Raw genomic sequence first — 27744 nt, 5'->3', positions numbered from 1 at the left:
CACTTTGCATTCAACAGGATCACCTATCAATTCAGAGTCTGTAGTAGGTCAAAGTGAAACACTGCATTCACATGAACAAGTTGGCTGAAAGACATTGTCCTGACAAGGTACAGGAAAGTAAACAAAACTCTAAATATTGTACAGTACTGCATGCTTTTCCAAAATCTTTAAGGAAAGGTGTGGCCTCAACTCTCTGTATTTGGTCTTTTCAAAGGTGATATTTGGTACAGTAGCCCACAAAACAGTCTTGACAAACATTTAACTCATATCTACACCATTTGAAGAGAACGACTTTACATGTATTCAGTCCTAATCCAGATGATAGGCCCCAGTTCAAAGATTTTTTTTTTTTTTTTTTTTAAACTCTTGTTCGGGAGAAGCCAAAGAAAGATCAGTGGCAACGTCCACTAAAACCTGCCTTAAGAATGCAAGAGATTGGTAAAAGTAATTCTCATCTGCTTCAGACTCTACTGAACAGTTGCATTTTATTTTATTTATTTGGTTAGTCCTGATGTTTACTGCCAGAGTCTATCCTAGGGAAAAAGCAGCAATGTCACTGCTGAGCCGATGGTATGAGTGACTAACACAATGAAGCACTGGCAGATGCCAGACAAGGGCAGAATAAACTATATGAAGAAATCAATCTGCTGTTGGTCTGTGATTATAAAAACAGTTCAATTCATTACTTCAGAAATCAAGCTTAAGGTATCAATTCCTTTCCCATTTTCCTTTCTTGGGCTCAACCATAAGACATACTAGCGAAGTCCTTTCAAGTTTATCCTTTCAAGTCATTGTGTTTGGAAAGACTGAGGCAGGCCAGATGTGAATATGACAAAAATTAAGAGAGTTAGAGTTTTCTAAATAGTCCTGCTTCCTTTTAGGGTCCTTTGAGTCTAAGATTTAGTAAGGACCTGCAGCTTTAAGGAAACCACGGAATCCTAGCTCACATCCAACCACAGTCACATGAAGTTCTTCCCATCTCCTCATATGATTAGATTAAAGCTAGTCAGTGAGCTGTTGATTCAGGAAACAGAACGTGGAAAGCAAGTGCATCTTGCCCTGGGGAGAGAAGGGCAATGTGCAGGAGCTGGGAATATGGGTTTCAGTTGTCACTGTGATGACTACTGAGGGAGTTTTCCTCCCCTGATCTGAACATGCTTGCAGGATTTTTGCGATGTTGCAGATTCCATCGGGAATCAGAAAGGCAATGCTGGTTCAGAGGCTACTCTCCTGCTGTCCCCACTGCACTTCCAAACTGTTTTCCAGCAAAGTGGAAGAATTACTTGCTATGGGGGCATGACTGTGTTCCTGGACAGTGAGGTAAGCCTACGTCAGGAGATAACGCTGCCTTGCTAAATCCTTGGCATGACCCCAATCTACAAGTAGCAAAGCTGGAACAGTTATGCTCCTGGTTACAAGAGGAAGTGCACCGAGGTTTTTCCAAGAGGTAGTAAATGAGACGAACGCTTTGGTGCCAAGAAAATCTGCCCCAAGGGCAGCTGCCTTCCATTCCAAGGGCAAAGTTTCTTTTGAGTACAGGAACAGCAAACCTTTGCTGCTGCTGGAGCTTATCTACTGACAAGAGCTGGTAATCTACCCTGAGGCTTTGGTGAAGATCCTCTCCTCTATAGATGGAGGACAAGCTATACTGAGTGAGAAAAAACTGTTGAGTGGGGGGGAGAAGGGAGGAAACCTCCCCTCCAAAAAATAAAAGTCGTTTTCCACAGGAAGCATCCTTTGCAAAAAGACTCATAGAACATGAGCAAACATCTGTACAGACATTCCCAAGTTAGTCAGTCTATATAGCTTTGAGTATCTGCTATTAATAGTACCTGGTAACAGGTGAAAAAGTATAAATGCAAATTACTGCAGAAAATCCTTCAGATCTCAACAGAATCCAGACGACAACTGCCCTCAAACTTCTCCATAAAGGAAAAAAAAGGTACAAAAAGTAGTCTCAGGATTTTATTGTCAGAAGGGTTTCCTTATAATTAAGGCCTAAAGAGAAATTAAAGATGGTTTTGAGTGGATAGCCTCGTGAATACTTGAATTACTGGAAGACATTGAGACAACTATTTACAAAACTTACAGTTGTTCTTTGCAGTCTTACACAAAATCCTTCCAGTATTTGGTAACTGAAGGATGAACTCTTGTACCCCAGCCACATTTATACCACTGATTGCTCCTTTGGAAACTAGATTAAGATTTATATCCTCTGTTGGCAAGGTTAAGATGTTAAACTACCTTTATCAAAAAGAACGGTTAGGAAAAAGGCTGGTTGGATTGCAGTTTATGTATTAACCAGAATGGGCTACCTAAAAATAGCTCATTTTATTTTTTATAAATAATTTACTTGATGTCAGATTTTACTTGCAGTATGCATTATCAATTATATAGTCTAATTAAAAGCAAAATATTATATTATATTATTGCTAAGATATGAAGAATTCACCATCAGGAAAGTTGTTTACACATGCTATGACCAACACCAGATACAGAGGAGGATAGTTTAAGGAAAGAATCCATGGAATCGAAGTAAAATTAAGTAAAACAAAAGCATACCTTCTGATACAAGTGCGGGCTTGGCAGAGGATTGGGGGATGCAGAGGGAACAGCAGGAGAGGGCATGTGGTGAACAGTTTTCAGAGATGGTGCCCCTTCAGTGTCAACCTGTCTGCAGGGAAGTGGCGGACCAGCAATAGTAGGCGGAGGGACAGTAAACCTTGTCTAAGTAAAAGAGGGGTGAAAAACATGTCAGTGAAGCGGCCAGGATACACTATACAGGAACTCAATGCACAGATTCTATTTTTGAAAGTATGGCATACTATATGTAATTATCCAAAACTACTACTAACTACATCTTGCATTTAAACAAACATTTCTTGGCATTCATTCACAACTTCTCCTAAGGTTTTCAGTGTCTAAAGGGTTGTATGTTTCTATTTTTCAATTTGCAGAAGTGTGGACATTATAGTTTCTGGACACATTAATAGCGAACTTTATACGAGTCAAATTAACTGAAACAAACCTGAAAAGAGAGTTGTCCTTTTAGCTAAATACAAAACCAAAATACTCAGGCAGTCCTTGTCAAACTGAAACTGAAACTAAGCCTTGCATCACACTCAGAAAATGCAGGTTACTCACCTTACACAGTAACTGTCTTTCTTCAAGATACATGTGAATCTCAAGCCCTTGATTGGAGATTTTACACTAGCAGTGTCCCTTTGGCCTGTGCATGTGCTCTATACAACCTTGTGCTGCGCTCTGAGGCTACAGGTGGTTGCATGGGCAAATTGCTTTCAGATTCTTTATCTGAATATTCAACAAAGAACAGTTCAAAGCAGAAGGGAACGAGGGCAGGTAGCAGAGCACTCATAGGGACACACAACTTAAAGAACCACAGTTCCTGCACAAAAAGGAGTAAACTCCTCTTCTTCGAGTAGCTTCCCTATGGGTGGCTCCACTTCAAGTGGCTCCCAAGCAGCACCCCAACAGGGAGGAAGGAGCTTCGGAATCAAGTCCAAGATTGAGTAAGCAGAACCAAGTGCTGCATAGGATCTGATCACATGAACCAAAGTATAGCGCTTTAGAAAAAGTATGCACTGTGGGTCATGTAGCAACTCTGCATCTCTTGGATACTGGAATGTTTTTGAGCAAAGATATGGAAGTGTGCTATTATCCTTTGGGGAGGTAAAACACCAGCTGCATTGTAGCAAGAAAATACACCCAGAGATCCCCCTCAAAAATCTCTGAATAAATAGTGGACCCATTGGATTTTTCTGTGATGGAGACAAGCAATCAGGCTTATTTCTGAAATTGTTGAATCCTATCCAGATAAAAGGCCAATGCCTGTCTCGCATCTAATTAATGAAAGGAGGTCTCATGCTGATATTTATGTGGTTTAGGGAAAAATACCAGTAGACGAATAGACTGGTTAAGATGGAAATCTAACACCACCAAGAATTTTGGGTGCAGCCATAAGGAGACCTTGTCCTTGAAAAATGCCATAAATGGGGAGTCTGCCATCAAGACCCCAACCCTGTGACCAGATGTAATAGCTACTAGAAAGACCATCGTCACAGATAAGTGAAGCAAGGAGCAGGTTGCCATAGGCTCAATTGGAAGTCCCATTTAAGTACAAGATTGAAATACCAAGTTGGAGTAAGATCCTCAACCTGTGGAGAAAGCTTCCCAAAACCTTCAATAAATATAAATGACAAGATACACAGATATAGAAAACCGCTCTAAAAGGGAATTAATTGCTGATATTGCTGCCAGATGAACCTTAGAGCTTACTGATAACTGTGAATTTCATCAAGTTCAGTAGATAACCCAAGGTATCTGAGAGTGGAGACTGTTCAAGCACAAGGCGATGACACTGACGACATCAGTGGTTGAACCTTTTCCATTTTTGAAGGTAAGCAATTAGAGCTGACTCCCTTCTACTGTTTAGTAATAACTGTTGTAAGCCTGCCAAGCAGGCAGAATCTAATCCCATGAACCATCAAGGAACCATGAGTGGAGGTGGAAGACCCCTATGTTGGGGTAACGCACACAACCTGCATCCTGGGATAGTGGGAAGCTTGAATGCTGATTGGACATTCAGGTGAAACAGGTAAGGATACCAGGCTTGCCCCAGCCAGGTTGATACTATAAGAATAACCCTGGTCTTGGTCTGTCTGATCTTGTTCATCACTCTTACAGTTAGCGGTGTTGGAAGGAATACATAGAATAGACTCTTCATACAAGGAAAGAAGAAAAGCATCTCCCAAAGAGTGACGATCTATGCTTTCTGTTGAACAGAATAAGGGATACTTCTTGTTGCTGAATGTGGCAAATAGGTCCACCTCCAGAAGTCCTGACCTTTGGAAAATCCCATGAAAAATTTGACAGTCCAAATCTCATTTGTTCTCCTGGAAGAGGCACCTGCTGGGCATATCAGATGAGACATTCTGGACTCTAGGAAGGTAAACAGCTGAGATCTGAATTTGATGGGCTATACACCAGTTCCACAACTTCATAGCTTCACCACACAGGAAGGGGTATCTTGCTTCTCCCTGTTTGAGGATATAAAACATGCAAGTCACATTGTCTGTCATGATCTTGATTGATTTGACTTCCCTGAGTTGTAACAGGTTTACATGGAAACAGACCTCCTGAGGTGACCATCTGCCCTGAGTTGTGAGGGTCCTGAGGTGTTCTCCCCACCCTAACAGTGATACATCCATTCTTGCAGATACTTTTGGAGCTAGGTGGATGAAATCGACACGTGTACGCAGAGTTGATTTTTACACCAATCTAAGGAGCCCTCCATCAGAAAGGGAACTGTGACCTGTTTGTCCAAACTGTCTCTGGTTGAGAAATAGATCCTTCTGAACAGTGGATGTATAGTGTTGCATGCTTGATCATGAAGATGTAAGCTGTCATATGAACCAGGAACTGCAATCACTTCAGTAAGGAAGTATGAGGGGTTCCCTTTAATTGTCCCCCACCAGATTTGCTGAAGTTATGAATCTGTCTGTGGAAAGGAATGAAGGTCCTGGCTGTCAGTGAATCCATTTATGCCCTATTAATGGTATTCTCTGTACAGGTGCTAACATGGACTTTTTTTTTTTTTTTTTTTTAAACACATTTATCTGGAGATCCAATTCCTGGAAGAGAGAAAGGGCAATACTGATGGAATTAAGTACTGCTTTGTAAGATCGGCCCTTGAGATACAGGAAGACTAAAATTGCTTCTCACAGAAGGTAAGCAAATACTACAGCTAGAACCTTTGAGAACACCCTTGGGGCCGAAGGAAAGTACTCAGTATACAAAATGATCCTGGCCTACGGTGAAATGTATGTATATTTCCAGTGAGCAGGATGTATTGCTATATGGAAATAGGAATCCTGCAGGTCAAGGACTGAAAGCCAATCTCCTGCCTCTAGAGAAGGGATTATAGCTGCCAGAATCACCATTCTGAACATATGAGACATTACAAATTTGTTCAGTTGTCTTAGATTCAAGATCCATCGCCACTCTCCGTCCTTCTTTGCCATGAGAAAATACTTTTACTAAAACACTTTCCCACTGTGAGGGGATGGGACCAGATCTATCACTCCTAAACAAAGCAGAGAGTATGCTGATTTAGTATAGTCTTGTGAGAGGGGTCCCTGCACAGCATAGGGAAAGGGAAGGAAGGGAAGAAAAGTGGATGGTGTAGCCCAATGCTACACCCTCCATGACCCACTTCTCTCTTGTAACATGCTGCTAGACCTGCTGGAAACAGGAAAGGTGGTTGAAAGGCTGCAGCTTGCAAACTAGACTTGAGGGAGGAGTTGAGGCCTCGACCAACCCATCAAAATTTTTGTTTCAGTGATTAGGTATCCTTAGTGAAGGAAGATGAGAAGCTCTTTTCTTCTGGAATTTTTGTCTATTTCTAGCATTTTCAGTAGTTCTGTGAAAACCAGAGAACTGAGTCAGATATGATTTCAGGGCAGCTTGAAAACTGCTAAATCTCCTCTTGTTCATAGAAGTATATGCCCAGAGACCTCAACGTTGCCCTATAGTCCTTTGGCACGTGCAGGGACTTAACTGTAGCCCACAAAAAGAGCTTTTGACCATGAAACATGAGGTCCTCAACAGTATTCCAAACGTCTCTCAGGAACCCTGACAGCTAGAGCCACAATGCCCTGTGCATGACAACTGCTGTGGAGCTGGATATAGCGGCAGCGTCTGCAGCATACAAGAATGTTTGGAGTGAGGTTCTGGCTAATAAACTGGCCCTTCTTAAATGAGGGCCTGGAAGTGCATTCTGTGCTCCTATGGAATATATTCAATGAAAGTTGTAAACTTGTAATTCATGAAGTCCTACTCTGCCATGGTCGCCTGACAGGTTGCTATCCAAAACTGGACGGTCACAGAAGAGTGCACTTTGTGGCAAAAAGGGCATAACCTCTTCTGATCCTTATCATAAGGGGTATACCTAGAATAATGCTGTTTACCCCACTTGTTTACAACATCCACCACCAGGGAATTAAGCGAGGGATGCAAAAACAGAAATTCCGAGTCCCAGGGGTGAACATAATATTTCTCATCCACCCATTTATAAGTTGGTGGTGGGAGTTTGTCACACAATCTTTAGTGGATCCAGGAGCACTTCATAAATGGGTAGTGCAAAGTGGGTAGGTGTTACCAGCTGCAGAATGTCCAAGAGCCTGTGTTGTGAGTCTTTAACCTCCTCAAGAGATATTTGGAGAGAGTGTCAAGTCCTGGAATTGCCAAAAATCATTGGCCATTAATTATGGTGGATGCACGATTGCCTAGTCCAGAAATAAGAACAAAAGGAGTTTGAAGGGTGGTCTCTTTGTCCATCCTAGCCTCCTATTTTTCAGAGGTCTCATAGTGGGGGGTTGGTGGAGGAATCAGTGAAACCCTAGTCTCCTAGTGCAATGGAGCCCATCTGGCAAATTGCTGCTGATATATCATGCAAGGATCCCAGTGGGGCTATTTGGGAGGGAGGCACATAAATGGGAGAGGGTGATATCCAGGACTGATTCTACCATTCCTAATGTGTATGAGGATCCTTGTACAAGTATGGGTTCCTTTAATGATGCGTGAGGAACCCCACATTGATAATAAGAGGACTTATTGGAGGACACCGAGAAGAATGCAGAAGACATTTGATGGAGGAGGAGGAGGAGAAGAGAAAACGGCAGAGAATCCTGTGCTACAGGGACACAATGGTAATCTGGAAACAGGGGTCTTGGCACCAAGAATCATTCAGTAACCATTAGCAGTGGGGATGATGACTTATCTATAGAGTCCTACCAAATTTATGTATATAAAAAACATGTCTCAAAGACCATGAAATTTGGTCTTTTGTATGATTTTACCTATACCAGGGATTGGCAACCTTTGGCACACGGCTCGCCAGGGTAAGCCCCCTGGCGCGTTGGGCCGGTTTGTTTACCTGCTGCCTCTGCAGGTTCGGCCGATCACAGTTCCCACTGGGATGTGCTGGACGTCACTTCCCGCTGCCCCCATTGGCCTGGAGTGGCGAACCACAGCCAGTGGGAGCCACGATCAGCCGAATCTGCAGAAGTGGCAGGTAAACAAATTGGCCCGGCCCAGGGTGCTTATCCTGGCGAGCTGCATGCCAAATGTTGCTGATCCCTGCCCTATACTATACAGATTTCACAGGGGAAACCAGCATTTCTCAAACTGGGGGCCCTGACCCAAAAAGCGAACTGAAGGGGGGGGTGGGGCTGCAATATTGCAACCCTTATGTCTGCACTGCCTTTAGAGCTGGGTGGCTGGAGAGCAGTGGCTACTGGCCGGGCACCCAGATCTGAAGGAGATGCCCTACCAGCAACAGGACAGAAGTAAGGGTAGCAATCCCATACCATGCCATCCTTACTTCTGTACTGCTGCTGGCGGTGGCACAGCCTTCAGAGCTGGGATTCTGGCCAGCAGCCACTGCTCTCCAGCTGCCCAGCTCTGAAGGCAGCGCTGCTGCCAGCAGCAGCACAGAAGTAAGGGTAGCAGTACCACAAAGCCCCACCCATAAATAATCTTGTGACATCTTTTTGGAGGTGGTTCCTTGTGGTAGGAGATAAGAGCTCCTCTTCTCTGGAGCCTTTTGAAGTCCTCCCCATCTTAGGGGAGATCTTTGTTAAGGTTGAAAGGGCACTAAATCAGCCAACTGCCAGATGTACTGGCGGGTCTCCTAACCTAGCTGGTCAAAGCGAGCACGGCATCAGAAGTTTCAGTTTGGTCTCCTGATTCATCCATGTCCTAGATTTGACAGCCAGGCAAAAAAAGTTACACTTTTGGGAGATATGGGCCCTCCCAAGCAATGGATACACAGAGTGTCCATTGTTGACCAGGTTAGCCTCCTGAAAAGAGAGGCAGCATTTGAAAATTGGCAAGCCAGGCGTGCCCAGCCAGGCCAACTAAGCTCCCTAGGAAAAAGACGAGAAAAAAAGGAAGAAGGAAAAATCCAAAACCTCTCACTATTATCTAATTCTATACAAATGCTGAACTAGAAACACTGAACTAATTTCAGAACAACTGAAAAATATGCTAAGGCATGCGCAAGGCTGATATGATAGAGCTCCACCTCAGGCCACGTGGTAAAGAAGGAACAGAGCTATTCGCCCACACAGCCCTCTCTACACTCGGTGAGACACAAGGTTATATAGAGCATATGCATGAGCTGAACTGACACTGCTAATGGAAAGTCTCTGATCAAGGGCTAGAGAGGTAAATGCACACTTGAAGTGGAGCACCTACAGGGACACCACTCGAAGAACGTGATCTAATTACTGCCATGTGAGACCAAAAAGCAAAAGTCATTTAATTGAGAATAACTCTTGGGCATTTCAGAATAAAGGCAAAATCTAGGGACTGCCAGAAGAATCTTTCAAGAAACTGACAAAAACAGGCTCAAGAAAAGATGGTAGTCTGGCAGTTGTTCAATTTGGAATGTGTTTGAAAGAAACTGGATCACTGCATTTACTTCGGGAAACATGCAACTATGCACCAACTCTCACATTTGAGCTATGAGGGCAATGACCAATTTCACAGAGATATCTACAGCTGTCTAATCTACAGAGTACCTCCTACACACAGGTGTACTCATTAGGTCACCTGCCACTTGAAAGAAATGGTTTCAGTATAGTTACTACTGACTCGTTATGCTCTTCCAAATCTCCAAGTTATCACAGTAATGTCAGCTCTGTCCCCATGTCATGGCCACTGAAGGGCCATAAACATCACAGCTGTGGCATAACTGGGTGCACAAGTAGACTTGAAAGCAAAGGCCATCTTCCCACCCAAATCATACCAGATCAAGATATATTACACACCAGGGCCATGAAATACAAACCTGAATGGTCAAAATGAACCCAATTAATGTCCTCAACCCTGATAAAGTTATCCTCTGACCATAAAAATCCCACACACAGCAGACTTCTCATCCCTTCTAGAGAGTCAAAAAAAACTATATCTAATATTGCCTGTAACTGAGACCAGGTTTCAGAAGCTAACACACACCAAGGGGCGGGGGGGTGGGGGAAAACACAAACATCTGTCTTACTTGAAAAAGTAACTACACAGACAAATATACTATCCCTGCAGTTCACCACTTTGCAGCAGTTTCAGATTCCTCTCTCAACCAGCTTTCAACACAATCCATAACTGTAAAATGTCAACCAGCCCATAACTGCAAGCATTAGAAGGGCAGTCTTCATTTCAGCTAATTAGCTCCTATTCCTTACTAGAGGGCACTGGGATAGGGGAGAAATAGTATGTTGTCACTTATTGTGATTGTCTTCCTGTGAGTACAACACCTACAACATTTTTGGCACAGATTTAATACAAACAAGACACAGATAAGGGTTCTACACAGAATGTGTTTTACAAATAACCCCCTAAAGAAAGAACAGTTGACAAGCATACAACTTTGTAGTCATCTTCCAAAACTTAGTGCAGAAAACATGAAGTTTAAATAGACTTGTAGTGGCCCAAAATTCTCAGGAACACCACACAAGTCCTGGATAGAACAAGCTACCAAGACTCATAGTTCTCAAGATAAGTCAAATACTAGTTTACAAAGGTGGTATGGAGGAAGAACTGCATTTTTTTAAAACAGGAAGTTAATAAACTTTGAAAATTTGAGAGCTCACAGGTAATCCCAGATCTTGCATAAAGCAATAAAAAGTTTGACATTTTCCATTTCAGTGTTATTCTCATGAGAGTCAAAGAGCATGTTGTAAGATGGGCCACATGTACTAGGATGCATCTTCAAATGATTAATTTCTTTTCATTTTGCTGTTAGAAATGCACTTTTTTGTTAAAAGCTTCAGCAAGCCCAAAGAGTCTTTTTATGAAATGTTCCTACAGGTGTTCAAAGTTCTTTAAAATCAGACTAGTACAGCACAGTGCAAATGGCTTACACTTGTGGTTTGAATACTACCTCATTAAAAAAAAGTTACTCCAATTAGTTGGCTCATACCTGATTACTGGCGGCCATTATCAAGGTTCTCGTAGGTGCAGACTGAGGTTTACCACTTGGCATAGGCAATGCTGGTGGTAAACTGGCCATAAGATGAGTCGGTGCTTGCAGATTGAACTGGTAAACATTAGGAGTTGTGCAAGGTGGCGTATCAGAATCCTTTTGGCAAAAAAAAAGGGGAAAAGAAAAGCAACTTTACAGAAAGTACAGTATACACAGACTATGCATCTGTAAATGCAATGATTCAGTAACTGATCGTGTAAATACTGTAAAATCTGGGTTAAAGTCATTTCAGTGTGACATTAAATACACGCTGGCGCTACATTTATTTTATGTAGCAGTTTTAAGAGTTAACTCTAAAAACCTGCACTGGAGAAAAACAGTTTAACTATCAACGGTGGTCTCAGATCAATTTCCACTCAGCTCAGACTATAGCCATATGTGAAATTAAATTCTCCACTCTCCCAAGCTAAAAGTCATGGGGACAAAAGTAGGAAAGAAGAAAACAAGGAGAGTAGCACTGGTAGATATATAGGGACGGGAATTTAAAGTTCTGATCCTATACCAACAATTGAACAGTTTGCTGGTAATTCAAGTTATTTTTACTTATCTGTACAGAGAAGTTACTCACTGGTAATTGTTATAGTCTTCTCCCATCCTACCCAGCAACAGCAAAGTTAGGGCTCCACCTACCAAGAAACAAGGAGACAGACGATCTGCCAGTCATGACTAATATACAAGCACCAAATCATCCACTTTCTTTCTGGTTAAAGTTCTCTAATCTTATCTACTACTTTCCTTTGGAAGACAATGACACTGCACCAGGGGACGAGCGAAGGATTAAGGTTGATAGAAAGGAATACTATGACAATTACCTGTCAGTAATTTGCTTTCCATATGCCCTCTTCTCCCATCATGACCAACATCAATTATAGACAAGCAGTGAGCCAGAGGTGGTGGTCTTACTACTATGGTGCTTGTAGCACTTAACTGCCAACAAAATAAGCAGACAAGGACAGTTCCAGCTATTAATATCAGATGAAGATGCAAGGAGACAGCCAGGTAGCTGTCTCAAATATTAACAATCGATTCTTCTACTCTGAGTCCAAGAAACTGTCATCCACCTTACAGAAGATTTTAGTCGTTTGGACATAAGACTTCTTAATCCACTGATGTTGTGACAAATATAAAAAAGAATGAACAGGTAGCTTTTCTAAAATTGTTAATGCAAGATGATTTAATTCAGGGCTTACTTGACATACAGGTAAAAAAAAATCTCCATTTCAAAAGAGAAAACAAACACAGGTGCAACAGATACACCGATCTGAAATTTATCACGTGATTAAGTGAACAGGGCAGTTGACTCCCTCTTAACATGGGTCATTATCCAGCTGTAAGCTCACAAGGATGTGGTAAGAACTGAAAGGTCTCCAGGACTGAAGAATCAGTATTATAACCAGATGCTCTAGGAGTATAACACTAACAAATTTTCTTGGAGTGAGGAGATGATTAGTCAGACACTCTTGGTTGACAGACATGATTACTAAAGTGAAGACTGGTGTTTGATGATTTGCTAGGAGGCAAAAATTCCATAGCAGTCTGTTTAAAAAGAATTCCCAACTGGAAAGTTATGCAAGCGGGTCAGAGATGTATCTTCTACAAATGATGAGAATTCCATAATCCAGATACTGAAGAATCCTCTCCTTTGATTTCTGCAGTAGAGGGGCCTGGATGACAATGCTATCCATATAACAATTAAGCATTATGTTTCATTCTGTGTCAGAAGGGGATCAGCAAAGTTTACAGAACCGAGTCCAAGCGTATCCCAGGGCAAAATAAGGTAGTGCCAATGAGCTGGGTGGATTGGGATATAAAAATAGGCCTTCAAAACCCAATATTGGGTGGTGTAGAAATAAAGATGAGAAGCCTATCAATATCCAGAACAAGAATACAATCATCTCTTTATGAGAATGTATTGAACAAAGCACTTATCTAATGGGCTGCCACAGAAAAAGGAGAGGAGGAGAGAGAAACTCCACAAGCACCTCTGAGCAGTGGGAAGAAGTTACTGGTGCAGACTTCGGAAGGCACAAAGAACAGTTATCTTCTGGTTTGATTGTATCTAGAGGCAAAGTGGCAGAAGGAATTCACTCACTGAAGAAAGATCTTTGTAATCCACAGAGAGATAGTTTAGTGACAAGTCAATGCACAGGTGCTACCTACCGGATCAAAGACATGGTAATGGATACCTGCCATGCAACAAATACAAAGTCTGAAATTCCCAGGCAGTTCTAAACATGCAACCTATGTGCTGTAGAACTATAACCCTAACAGGTAAGACAGCTAGACTATATGGATGGGTAGTTGAAATTTTACACTCTCCCCCAAAAAAATGCTTAGCCCTTGGTGTTGGGTTCGAGGCTGTGTGTGTTGCGGAGCTGGGGAATTTCAATGGACAATAAGTCCAGGCAAGGACCAGAAGCTACCATAAATCACACTAATTTAGGTAGGGAGGCAGAAGCGATACTGTTGGACCTGCAGCCCTTAAAACATTGGCAGAGTTTGAACTCTGTGCTATTGCAGGTTCTAGTTGCAGTCAGTGCCAGAAATCTGAAACAAAACTCCAGGGCAGTCAACTCACCAAGTAGGAGTAGTGGTGGACAGAGATAGCAGCCTGTTTCAGGACCAGAACTCTCCTTTGAAATCCTTTTGAAGTCAGACAACCTCTGAGGGATAAGAGGCCAGGGAAAGTGAGAGAGGAGGGCCAGTAGCAATGCAGGAATGGCTACTAAAAGGATATGTAGTTCTAGAAAAGCTGGATGAGCATAAGTCCATGAGGCCGGATGTGCTGAATCCAAGGGTGCTAAAGGAGTTAGCGGATGTGATTGGAGAGCCATTAGCCATTATCTTTGAAAACTCATGGCGAGCAGGGAAGGTCCTGGATGACTGGAAAAAGGCTAAAGTAGTGCCCATCTTTAAAAAAGGGAAGGAGAAGGATCCAGGGAACTACAGGCCAGTCAATCTCACCTCAGTCCCTGGAAAAATCATGGAGCAGGTCCTCAAGGAATCAATTCTGATGCACTTGGAGGAGAGGAAAGTGATCAGAAACAGTCAGCATGGATTCACCAAGGGCAAGTCTGCCTGACTAACCTAACTGCCATCTATGATGAGATAAGTGGCTCCGTGGATGAGGGGAAAGCAGTGGACTTGTTATTCCTTGACTTTAGCAAAGCTTTTGATATGGTCTCCCACAGTATTCTTGCCAGCAAGTTAAAGAAGTATGGGCTGGATGAATGGATTATATAAGGTGGATAGAAAGCTGGCTAGATCGTCGGGCTCAATGGGTAGTAATCAATGGTTCCATGTTTAGTTGGCAGCCAGTATGAAGCAGAGTGCCCCAAGGGTCGGTCCTGGGACCAGTTTTGTTCAATATCTTCATTAATTATTCTGGAGGATGTGTGGACTGCACCCTCAGCAAGTTTGCAGATGACACTAAACTATGGAGGAGTGGTAGATACACTGGAGGGTAAGGATAGGATACAGAGGGACCTAGACAAATTAGAGGATTGGGCCAAAAGAACCTGATGGGTTCAAACAAGGACAAGTGCAGAGTCCTGCACTTAGGACGGAAGAATCCCATGCACTGCTACAGACTAGGGACTGAATGGCTAGGCAGCAGTTCTGCAGAAAAGGACCTAGGGTTACAGTGGATGAGAAGCTGGATATGAGTCAACAGTGTGCCCTTGTTGCCAAGAAGGCTAACAGCATTTTGGGCTGTATAAGTAGGGGCATTGCCAGCAGATCGAGGGACATGATCATTCCCTCTATTCGAATTGGTGAGGCCTCATCTGGAGTACTGTGTCCAGTTTTGGGCCCCACACTACAAGAAGGATGTGGAAAAATTGGAAAGAGTCCAGCAGAGGGCAACAAAATGATTAGGGGCTGGAGCACATGACTTATGAGGAGAGGCTGAGGAACTGGATTGTTTAGTCTGCAGAAGAGAAGAATGAGGGGGGATTTGATAGCTGCTTTCAACTACCTGAAAGGGGTTCCAAAGAGGATGGATCTAGACTGTTCTCAGTGGTACCAGATGACAGAACAAGGAGTAATGGTCTCAAGTTGCAGTGGGGGAGGTTTAGGTTGGATATTAGGAAAAACTTTTTGTGGTGAAACACTGGAATGGGTTACCTAGGGAGGTGGTGGAATCTCCTTCCTTAGAGGTTTTTAAGGTCATCATCCCTGGCAGGGATAATTTAGCTGGGGATTGGTCCTGCTTTGAGCAGCGGGTTGTACTAGATGACCTTCTGAGATCCCTTCCAACTCTGATATTCTATGATTCCATGGCCAAAAGGGGAGTTTCCCAAATTTTGGCAGCTGCTTGGCTTAGAGGAATCCAAAAAGATTGCCCTGCTCTCCTGAGAGAGGCAGAAGAGACTGCAGACAACATACAGAAGAGAGGGAATATATGGAAACACAAAGCTTCCAAAAACAGAGCCATCACAGTGGGTCTTACTGGTGGCTAATGGTGGCCAATACTCGAACCTATAGGCTTCAGAGGGTCTAACTAGATGAAGAGCTCTCAGGCTATCATAGCTTATGTGACATAGGCAGAGAAACTAGACAATGCAGAAAGATGGGGCCCAAGGCTCTGGAACAGTACTTCATAAATGAGAGAGGACTGATTCTGAGCAGTCAGTTTAGAGCCCTGGGCGGTGGGAAATAAGTAACCTGAGTATTTCCCCTTTGGTACTTTCAGAAAGGCATAGCCCGAGTATTTCAAACTGGAAGAGAGATCAGTTCAGAGGCTATTCAGAATTACCCAAGGGATTCTGGGGCTTGCTCATATCACTTTCACCCTCTGTGCAGAAAATAGTTATTCCAAAGCTGCACTGACATTCTTTTAAAAGACACTGGCAACTTAACTAGGTACATGGGCTGAGACCTGTAAATTTCCTGATGCACTTAAACTGGGTAAGGCAGACTAGAGGTAAGACTGGTCCCAGGAATGAAAATCTGTCCTCTCATTTTCTTTGATCCTGACTTCTCCCCCAAACCAATATATTTGGGATGTAATAAAAGAAAGATTAGTATGCAGAGAGGGACCAGGAGGGAAAAAGTACCCAACCAACAAATTATCAGGCTTTAATCATGACCACTGCTTAAAGCACCTTATTGCTCAGGATGCTTCTGCAAGGAATTAAAGCAAAGCCTGTAGCACTTTATTTGGGATTAGTAGATGACCAGATAGTAGTTTAATAGATTTCCTCTGTGGTGTCCAGGCCCTTTCTGCTCAGAAGGCTGCAGTTAAGTTTGTTGAACGAGGTCTTATGTCTTTTGGAATGCACTGAAAAGGGTATTAAACACACCACTTTACTCAGCTAGCTATGGAACATTATATAGAATATGGATATTTTCAAGCCCAAATATGTTGAATGAAATAAAGATGTTTAATAAAATATAGCTCTCTCATAAGGTATATTTTCACTGCTTCTCATATCTAGCAAGTAACATAATATTGTGGATGTTAATTTGAACAAAAACACAAATATTCCATATGAAGTATAGAAGCAAGAGAATCTACGTTTAACAAAGAATTCTGAAGTAAGAAGAACTATCCTATGCTCATGAAAGATGTAGTAGGGCTCAAGTCTTCTATTATCTGAAAAGACTGTGTTCAACTTAAAATGCTAGAGTTACTCTGAGATTCCCATCTGGCCTTATTCTGAGATCTGGGTTCAATTCCCAGCTTCGTCAGACTTCCTATGTGACCTTGGACAGCTCAGTTTGCCTCGGCTCCTCATCTGTAAAACGAGACTATACTAAAGCTCACATAGTGGTGAAGATAAACCCATTAGTCTCAGAAGCACTCAGATATGAGGATGAGGGACAAGAATCTAGACTGGAAGCAGAGATTTTTGGGAATTCTTGCTCAAACAACTGTGACCAACCACATCCTTATGGAAGGGAAGTACAAGGAGTTAGCTGACCAATTTGAAGGGAAGAGTTCTCAAACTTCTAGCACCATAGGCAGATCCAAACCAACACACTACCCTACCAGAGGCTACCACCATATAACCTACAAGACATCTAAACAGGCCTGCACTTTTGACTCTGATTAACAAAGAAACAAGAAGTAGTTGTGACACGTTGCAATCCTAAGATTAACGGATTCAGTAAGAATCTACACTAAGAATCTACAAGAGCTGGATCACCTGGTTTCTGATCAATGAGCTTTCTATCTTTGAGCAGAAGATGAGAAACCCCAAGCAGCAGATAGAAATGTGAGCCAGAGCATCTGTTCCTTGGGGAAAAAGAATCTCACTTTTGTGGATGCAAGAAAACCTGAGGTAGCCCAGTTCCCCAGGTATCTGCTAAAACAGTTCCTCTTTCAAGGGCTGCTTCAAGTTTTCAGCCAAATGCAAAAACAGTCTGGTCAAACAATGTCTCCATTCTTATATGGATTGTGTTGACTATCATCAGCCCATGAGAAAAAAGATCTATTGCTTTAATGTTTAGACTTCAACTTCTTGTGACCCCTTGGTGACTTATGTAAGACAAGATCATATTGTGTGATTGAATTTCCTCTCAGTTGATCCTGAGTGCCAACCTGACTACTCCTCTCTTCTCAGTTGTCACCATCAACTGAGGGATTGAAGCTCTGAATGGTATATTCCCTTTCGTTTTACAACTCCAGCTGGGAACAGTTCTGGACATAAGCAAAATCCCTAAAACTCTCACGAGCCATCTTGACTTGACACTAGGCTAGTGTAAATAGCCTAGGAGCTGCAGCTAAAGATATATGGATAATGCTGTGGTGACACCTCAGATCAGTGCCTAGATCAAACCATTCCTGTGCCTGGAAGACTCTGGCTCTCAAACTTAACTGGAGAAAGACTAGGAGTTCTTCAGGTTTTAACACAACCTATGTTGCTGAAGCATGGAGAGGAGCCTCTTAAGTAACTTTTTTCTTGCACATGATATGCTGTGATGAATGCAGTCTAAAAATAGGAGCATGAGTCCTTAAACCCTCAGTCAGTTTATTAAAGTAGCACATTTATGAACATTGGTAGTTCAGAAAGACTAAAACAGTAATGTTTTATACTGAGGTTTTTTTGTTGGTAAACAGAAGTTGCCAGGGACTGGGCCTGACCAGAATAGATGGATAAAGCTTCTGCCAGATGATCTACTGAAATATTAGAGTAGTTTCAGCCTGAATTTCATCTTTCACCAGCCAGTTCAGTCACTTCTGACTAAGCACAGGGCTCTAAGCACTTATCTGGAGGGACAAGTTCTATTTTGCTCTTGGCTCAAGGAAGTGTGATCTCTGATTTTTCTTACTCTTGCAGTTGGAGGAAAGATCATGGAGCTCCAGAGTGTACTTATTCTTAAAAAGTGGGATCACTTGTCCTTGTGTCTGGACAAAGGCAAATCCTTTGTTGTAGTCATATTAACTACTTTGACTAAATGGAGGGTTGAACCCTTTCCATGACAGACTTCCCTCATGTTCTAGATCTTTCCTCTGTGGAAAGAGTCCCTTATCTGTAACCAGGAACAAAAAGGAGCATCTTCCCTTAAGAGAGTAGGAAAGCCAAGCTGGCTTGTCTTATCTGATACGACTGCGTCAAACTTCTTCCAGACAGGATCCCACCTGAATTCTGAGGCACATGAGATTTTCCAGAACTGGTGCCTGGCTACTGAAGTAGCTAACAGGTCTTGCAGCCAGCCTCAGGAGTCCTGCTTTGACTGGCAAAAAAAAGGAGGTATTCAATTATATTGGTTTTTCAATTGTGTTAAGCTCTTGATGTTTAAGATGAGGCTAACATGATTTTTTTTTAAAAAAAAGTACACTTTTGTGCCTGGCAAAATGTGGCCAGGTAGTCCATAGATTTGTCCCCCACCAATACAGTAATCAGAAAAAAAGTTTGTCCTGGTTTTGGGAGTGTAGGCTTTTTAGTTTTTTGTACTGGGACCTTACAGCTGTGATCAAGTACACTGGCAGACCAAAGCAGCTTTAAAGTCCCTTCTCGGGTGCTTTTTGCATATAGCCTTCTGGGAAGGAATGCTCTCAACAGGAATTACCATGTCTCTGAAAGGGTACCACTATTAAAACCACCTTGGGTAGGACAAGAAAATAGTTTTACCCTAGTACTGTGCAAGACTTATGGGCCTGAGTGAGCCATCTTCTTTGGTGGGAGTGTCTCACTATCCTGAGTAACTTCTTCAAAAGATAAATGAAGGGAAGATGGCAACTTCCGCTTCCATCTTGGATGACAGATATTTGCCTTTCATGTTAGTCTGTTCAGCCATTGCCGTTTTCTGGCAGGCTTCTCAATGGCAATCATCCACTTTCTCCCCGTGGTTTGAAACAGAGAAAACTAGTGTCTCCTGCTTCCTTGTCTCAGTGTTATGATCCATATTTGAATGGTTTCATTTCTTCAGAGTAGCCACTAGAACTTGGTGAAATTTTTAGCTTTTGGAGATTTTTATTCCCTTGTCTTTCAAAAGGAGGGTGGTTTATCAGCAGAAGACTAACTTACTATCTAAAATCTGCTTTTGGGTTTTAGCTATTAGCCTAGTGAAAGGGTCCTGAGTCCCAGCACCCCAATCTAATATTTGGAGACGAAGTTAACAGGTGTTTTTCTTATGCGCTTCAGAGGTCTTCTTGTTGAGAATGAGAGAAAGAAAGGATGCTTGAGTACTTGAAACATGATTTGAATAACCACTTAAGCGTGGAATGAGTTGCTGCTATCTTTAAAAGGTAAACTGGACAAGTAGGTTTGAACTCAATCCTGAGAAGTTCTCAAATTGTCAAGGATAATTCTGTTTGTTGAGTCTGAAAAGATGAGGATAAATCATCATCTTGTGAAGTCTCAGATGGTGTAGAAGAACACAAAAGCTCACGCAAGCTATGCAGACCAAACCTGTTCCCCTCAATATTGTAGTTTTTTTTGTGGTCAAGAAGTTAAGCAACACTCCCTGCTTTCACAGTTCCTCAAAAAGGACTCCTTACAACTGAACTGTTCTTTGGCTTGTTTCATTTCCCAAAAGGACTGAAATCTGGAAATTTTGGTCACTTAAAAGGAATTGGAGATTTCATGTGTTGCTGCTCCAAAAAAAATCAGCTTTAAGAGCTAATATTGCAAAGTATAAAACATGAGTGCTTAACCGCCAAGCTGCTTGTGCTTCCAGAGGAAAATAATCTGGTCTGAGGACGAAAGGACTAGACAGGACTGCCTGTTTTCAGTAAAAGGGTACAGCTCATGCGTGCACTTCAGGGAGAAGTCAGGATCCAGAAAAGAAGATATATTGAGGAGAATGAAATTTTCCTATGGATTCCCTGTAGGCCCTTTTTAATGGTTAAATAGGTAGGAAGTCTCTGCACCAAAGGATTTTTCCTTGTTGCCCTTCCCCATTGTCCACATTACCTTGTGAACTGGACTTTTTTCCTCCCTCCCTTTCTCCTTATTTACAGGAGCGATAAGTCGTCAGAGAGGCCAAATGGGAGCTAATTGAGGCGTAGGGCTGCACCTCATACTTTTAATCCAGAAAGAAAAAAAAATGGAAAGAAAACAAGCACACTGGTGTTTACATGTTAATACTTCAGTATTACATAGCTTTTTTCATACCAAGATCTCGGAGTGCTTGATAGAGGAAGGTAAGTATTACAAAAGCAGCAATATGCAGTTTTGGGCTATTTACTTCACAACAGTTCACTGACAAGCAGGAATAGAACCTTGGTGGCTTCACTCCTATAGTTCAGTGCACTAGCTACTTCACTGGATTCCTCCTTCAGAGGGATCATTTCTATGAGATATATGAATGAAGACCATCATGTCTCTTTCCTACTTGGTATGAGGAGCCATAACACTGTCTAATCACCACTTGAGCAACATGGGAAGGAGAAATACCCAAGAAAGCTTTTCTATCCACAGCAGATTATGCGGTACAGATTTTATGAACATGTATTATTATTATTATTAATAAAATAATATAGTTTTCATTATAAATGCTTTATTTAAAAAAAAACCCATAGATTTTACAAAGCCTTCATATTTAGGACAGCAACTGGCCATTTTCTCTGCCTGGAGGTGAATTATTTAAATTATGGGAAGGATCATTGTAAGAAAAAGGTACTTTGAAAAGTAGCAAGGCTAAAACAAGAGTAGGGGACTGAAACTGGTCAGTCATTGAGGATTAGTGCCTTTACTTTGTTTGGCATGGAAAATGTTAACAAGATTAAACTGGAAGTTTACTGAATATGCCAAGTTGGCCACTATTAAGATTTTTAAAACATGCATGACACCCTTTAATTTCACCGCACACTCTTCCGCCAGCTCTGAATGTGGGCTGTTAAGCTCATTTATTGACATTCAACATATGTAAACTACCTTAATATTAGGAAAAGGAAAGATTTGCAGGCATGGAAAACAGTGCCCCTCAATTTTAGGATTTCTGCAATTTGTTGCATTACACAATATTCTGTAAATATTATGCTTTAATTCAAGTAAGTTATGTTTTACTGCAAAGACCTAGCCCAGAAAAAGCCAACAGAAAATGCATAAAGATGCCATACTCCAATATCACAGCTGTACAATTGAATTCAATTTGTTAAGCTTACAACAGGTGTTACATGTATCACATTCTTCTTCTTCTGTTCAATGTTAACTTCTCGTAGACTCTAAGATCAGAAGGGACCATCAGGTTCATCTAGTATCACCCTTCTGCAAACTGCAGGCCACAGAACCTTACCCACTCCTGAAATCGACCCCTAATCTATGGTTGAGTTAATGAAGCTCTCAAATCATGGTTTAAAAAGAGTTCAAGTTACAGAGAATTCACCTCTATTTTCTACCTCCTGAATGTAAGCTTAAATACTTTACCTTAAAACAATGTAAGTGTACATTTAGTGCAAATGCTTGCCCACCCTGAACTGGACTGGACAGTGTATCTCTCACGTGTCCTTGATACAGGGTGGAAATGAAACTAGTTTTTGCATTCAGATTACCTCAAAGACACAAAGTCTACCTTATAGACTAACAGAGAAGTGAGTATTCACCCACAAAAGCTTATGCTCCAATACATCAGTTAGTCTATAAGGAGCCACAGGTCTCTGTCGTTTTTTTACAGATCCAGATGAACTCGGCTACCCCTCTCATATAAGCTATGAGCTTTTCACTGTGATGGTGTTGCAACAGCCCACGATAATCCTGCTTGTTGATTAACATCCCCAGAGGACAAGTGTGGTTCCCCCAATCCCTCTCCAAACCATGACTACTACTGAGTACCCAAGGTGGTTATTAGCTCAACTCCTATGGCCAGCCACATTCTTGATCTGTAGTGATTGGAATGGGATTGAGGTGAGGCACTTGGATTTCTTCCATGGCCTGAAGTGGTCACTACCTTTTGTTTTGAAGTTAAATCTCATCTGTGTCAGGACACTAAACCTATTGGACAGTCTGCCCTCAGAGTACTCGAAAACTGCTATGGTTTAAATCACCAACAGGGACAGAGTGTTCTTTTGACAATCAATGATTTGGGCGGTCATATAAAAAAAACAAAAACAAAAAACAAAACAACTTTTGTTCTCCATCCCTAGGAGCGCTCTTCTCAGGCTCAGTCCTCACAGGTCATCTTGGTTGACAAGTTAATCTGCAACCAAGGAAGCTGAAGGGAAGGTGGGTGGAGCCAGGGTGGCAGAACTGTTTGAATCGGATCACAGACTTGCAATTAAGGCCAGAAGAGATGATTGATCATACAGGTCAGCCTACATAAGAGGCAACTCAGGGGAAGTCCTGTAAATTCCTGACTGAAACAGAGCATGTCTTTTAGAAAAACATCCAATTTTGATTTGAAAATTTCCAGGTGATCAATTGTTTAAAAGATCTTTAAGATTCCTATGGTTCTGTGGAAGACCAGGAGAGCTATTTTGCCTTTCCCAACAACTTCTGTCAGATCTTAAACATATACATCTCAGTTAAACAGCTTGGTTCATTGTGGATGTCCCTGTTCATTAGCAGATTACATTACCTCCTATTTTGAGGGAAATGCCTATTATTTTGCAGAGAAAAAAACTGATTGGGTTCAGACTGTCCATGAGAAGTTAAAACAAATTCTTCATCTATTTTAGTTCCTGCCAGGAGTGCTCCACAGGCCTGAGGAAGTTTGGTGCTACAACCTGGATCCACATCCTTTCTGGCTGGTGAACTGCTTAGTCCATTTCTAGTGGAATCTGTCAGTGTATCAAATAATGGCAGGCTGCCAACTTCTTAAGTGCATCCTATACTGCTGCAGAATTACCTGCTCACTTGTGAATCATGTTATTTGGGGTTATTTAAGTCTCATGATCTTCTGAAGCCTTGCAAGTTTTTGTTCTTATTTAAAAATGGGCACTCTTGACTTCAGTCTCAAATTTAAAGTAATAGACCGCACTCAGACAATGTAAAGGAACAGGGGAATGTGGGAAGAAATTGTACAGAGGCAAGGTGAGCAGTAGGAGACTAAGGGAAAGAAGTGACTATGCAGTCATAAGGCAGGAGAATGAGAGAAAGATAAGTATAGCAGTTCCCCTAACTCAAAATGAAAAGAACATTTCAAGCAGCCAGAGCAGGGAGATACACGTTCTGTATAAATTTAAGGTTGAATTTTGAACCTGAAATGAACACAAATTGGGGAAGGGCTATTAATTCGGGATTGGTCCTGCTTTGAGCAGGGGGTTGTACTAGATGACCTCCTGAGGTCCCTTTCAACCCTTATATTTTATGATTCTGTGATTCTATTTACTCTTGAGACTAAAAACAAATGAAAAACCATGTATTAACTTTTTGAAGTTTGATTTTTTGGCATCTGTTTCTAAATGCTTGTGGGTGGCACTACTGCTGAAGGGAGCCATCCATTTGATGACAACCTGACTAACTGTTGTTCTGTGCTTCATCTTTCCTGTGTGATTAAGACTGAAGATTGTGACAAGACAGCTGTCTTAGATGCCTTACTTTCCTTGATCTGTGTTAATCTGGATAGGATACAGAAACTGCTTTAGTCTCCTAATAACAAATGAAGATCAAGTATCTGCTGATATGCAGCTCAGTTGCCTTTCAAACAGCTGATAAGGTGATGTACCTCGAGGCAGAAGAATGGTGCTGCCTTTTGTGGCTCTTACCATCTCAGAATGTCTTCTAGAACTTGTTCGGCAATGGTGACAAGATAGTATAGTGAAGTCTCTCCAGATACAGATCTACAATGGTTCATGGTTTTGACACTAGTAAGACTAGATTACTGCAATGTGTTCTATCTAGGCACTACATCTTTAATCCATTCAAAATCTGTACCTGGCCTAGAATGCTGCAGTAGCCTTGAGCTAAGTGTCTCATTACAAGCATATTACGGCAGTGCTTTATAAGCAATACTGTCCACCTGTGGGGTTTTGGTGTGGAGTTTATGGGCACTGTTATTGACCTAAGGAGTCATAAAAAGATGAGGGGCTATCTAATTACAAACCACCTTTTTTCATGTCATACTGTTGCAGTTAAATTCAGAATTGGCACAAAATCTCAATATGAGAAGGTGCTGATAGCATGGCTTTATTCATGAGGGCTCCTTGGCTTTGGAATTTAAACCCCACCCCTTGGTCCAAAAAATAGTAAGTTTATTCACTTTCATAGCATGCTGTGAGGCTCATCTCCTCATGTGGGGTTCTATGAGGAAAATTTTGCTTGATGGGCATCATCAGGAAGGGGTACTTTCCCTACACTTTTTCGCTTTACAGGTTACTGTTGGATTTTGGGTTTTATATCTGCTGATGTTTTAAAGAAAACTGCAAAGAGTGCCTAGAACTTCAGATAAACTGTTTAAATAGATTGTTTAATTCTTACAGTTACAAAAGGGGTAAAACAGCTTGTTACTGACTACTAGTTATGTTTTAGTAAGTCTGATGACGACAAGAACACAAAAGAATATCAACTTATTATGGCAGCCTAGAATGATATATTGAAACTTTACTTTAAAAAAATAAAAGTGGTGCAATAAGTGCTGCCATTTTAACTAACAGACCACTGTAGCTTTATAGAGGAACTTTCTGGTAATTTAATCTATTAAAGAAAAAAACCAAATCAACTTACAATATCACTGCCAGAGAGCGATGATACAGACGAGGCAGATGAACCTGAGGACGACTGTTGGGTACTAGTTAATGACAAAGCCAAGTGTTGGTTGAAGGGTGATTCAGAGCCTCTGTTCTGTTGTTCTGCACTGCACTGAGTTATGTGCTCTCTTACTTTCATTCTATTGTCTGTTGATAAAAACATGATCATCATTCAGAAGCACATGAAACCTCATCACCTTGTAGTTTAGAAAAAAGTATTTCCCAAAGTTGCATTAACTAGCTAACGTTAAAAATTTTCAATAGCAAGAGTCTCAGGCTACATCTACACTGCCCTGCAGTTTGAACTATATGGGACTGAATAACTGTGTGCACCAAAGTGCTATGGTAACTCCCATATGAAGACACTGAGGGAATGAACTAAAAGGTTCTTAGTTTGCATTACCATAGTCCCCTTTAACAAAGATTACAATAAAGAGAACTAGAAACCTTTTAGTTCATGCCTGCAACATCCACACAGGGGAGTTTCAGTGCAATATTGTGGTGCACATGGCTATTCACACCCCCATAATGCAAACAGCAGAGCCACATACACAAGCCCCCCATCTTGAAATTAAATTCAGGTGCATGAGACCTTACTGCAGAATTTTGTGACTAGCACAGTACAGAGAACATATTTACAACTGGATCAGTCCAAGAAAGTTTCTTCTGTATTTCTTAGAAAGTATTTTAGTAATTTGAAGCTTCTGGGATCAACTCCTGTACTTACCGATATCAGGTGACAGACTACTTTTGCCTCCCCATGTCTTTTTAATCCATGCTCTGTAGTCAATCACTTCCTGTGTCACTTTGATGATTCTACCTAATGTGCTAGAAACAAAAGTTATATTTGTAGATCAATATAAAAACTAAGTGGGGAAACAAAGAGGTTAGATATTCAAAAACTGTATTCTACATGAACTATTCAAATGAACTAGATTGGTTTAAGATTTAAAGAGGTGATAAAGAAGTAACCAAGGTATTATCTTAGTTTTCATTACTTCATTTGCTTACTATTCAGTTTAAGCCACTGGCAATGCAGACTTGCTATTAAATGACATTTGTTGCACTTCCTACCTTTACTAGTGTTAGTGACCCTATAGTTGAAATGGACTCTGTCAGAAACACAAGTTTCAACCAAACTTTTCTGTAGTAACATCTTTAATAATTAAAATACTTATACTTGATAACAAGAGCACCTCAGAGGTTACAAGTATTCCCTATAGAAACTACATCATCATAGCTTCCTTATATCCTTCATAGAGTCTCAATTAGACTATAAGTAATTCATGGACTAGAAATCTCAGTTAATACAGGTCTTGGTCTCAGACTGATTTTGACACTGAAAGACCTTCAATCTTTTGCCATAGATTTAAAAAATGGGGGAATTAAAGGATATTAAATCCCTAAAAATAATGCACAGTATTAATGTTCAGCATACAGCAGCTTAGAGACACCAGGAATAGAGAAAAACTGCTGCAAGTGGTGTGGGATTGCCTGGCCACTGAACTCCAAGAAGCAAAATTATATTTCTGACAACTATACTATTTACGTTTCTTAGAAGCAATTCTAAATCTCTCAGATTTAGACTGCAGAGATAACAACTACAAGTTTCTTTGATGACCAAGGGGATACACCAGGACCGGGACTACTTAAAGACTGAGCCCAAGGAGGGCTAAAGACACACCACCAGAGGAATACTGAGATAGGCCGTGGTGGACTGTATGCCCCGGAAGAGGTCTGTTCTGGTTCACATGCAGACCATGTGCGTGACTCAGCCCTCTGGCTGAGTCGCTGAAAAAAAATGCCTGAAAACCACCAAAAGGGGTCACCAGAACTGAAAAAATGCAGACACACTCAACCAGAGGGGGCGCTCATGGGAGGTGAGTGCTGACCGTGTTACATTTGGTACCAGCAGTGCGATTCTTCGGACCAACCCAATTACAAAGGGGCATGATTATGGAGGAGGTGATCCACCTGTTGGTGGCAGACCAACAGCAGCAGATAACTGTAGTGCAACAGCAGCAAGAGCAGCAGCAGCACACCTAGACCCTGTTGATGCATCTGATAAAGAACCTGCAGGTGGCCAAGTCTGCGACACAACAGCAGTGGTGGAAGAGCCACTTCAAGAAGCAGGAGCAGAGACACTTCAGTCACATCACATCTGGCAACTTAGTGAGTTTAGCAGGTGAGAGGCCTGAAGCCCAGCCATGGAGATGTTATGGGTGTGGACAGCTGGGGCATTTAAAAGGGCTTGCCCTGGCACGAATGACAAGGTTTAATTGCTTTGATTGGGCCACATAAAAAGATTTTGCCCTTTAAAGGGCTGGGTGCAATGCAAGGGGAAAGGCAAGGGCCCCAAGGATAGACCAGATGAGAAGGGGATGTGGGTGTAAATTCCTATGAGTTAGGGGTAGGTTCTCCAGAACTGACAGGGGAACCAGGCAAGGGTGACTCTGGGCAGCAGGACAGTAGGGCTATTGCAAAGGCCCCAAGAAACACACAGCCCATGGCCAAAGCAAGAGAAAAGGCTGTGTGTTTTGCCTGCAGGATGGCAGGGCATTTAAAGAGATATTGCCTTCTCAGAGAAAGGAAGGGCAACAAGGGGAAA

General features: G+C 41.8%; 1 protein-coding gene across 5 annotated transcripts in view; it reads right to left on the bottom strand.

Annotated features, from left to right (window-relative positions):
- TENT4A (terminal nucleotidyltransferase 4A) overlaps window positions 1-27744 on the bottom strand; it is a 103336-nt gene that overhangs the window by 6285 nt on the left and 69307 nt on the right. For 2 of the 5 annotated variants that reach the window (XM_032795133.2, XM_032795137.2), the window contains exons 9-12: window positions 25864-25964; window positions 25114-25283; window positions 11000-11158; window positions 2563-2727 (exon numbers count right to left, since the gene is read on the bottom strand). In XM_032795133.2, the coding sequence (XP_032651024.1) occupies window positions 2563-2727; window positions 11000-11158; window positions 25114-25283; window positions 25864-25964 (595 nt within the window). The remainder of the gene's footprint in view (window positions 1-2562; window positions 2728-10999; window positions 11159-25113; window positions 25284-25863; window positions 25965-27744) is intronic. The other 3 variants (XM_075062669.1, XM_032795144.2, XM_032795150.2) reach the window with 2 other exon arrangements.

This window comes from Chelonoidis abingdonii, chromosome 2 (assembly GCF_003597395.2).
Source record: "Chelonoidis abingdonii isolate Lonesome George chromosome 2, CheloAbing_2.0, whole genome shotgun sequence".
In the NCBI taxonomy this organism is placed as follows: Eukaryota; Metazoa; Chordata; order Testudines; family Testudinidae; genus Chelonoidis; species Chelonoidis abingdonii.
The sequence above is the reverse complement of the archived record's forward strand: the minus strand, read 5'-3'. Positions and strand labels throughout refer to the sequence as shown.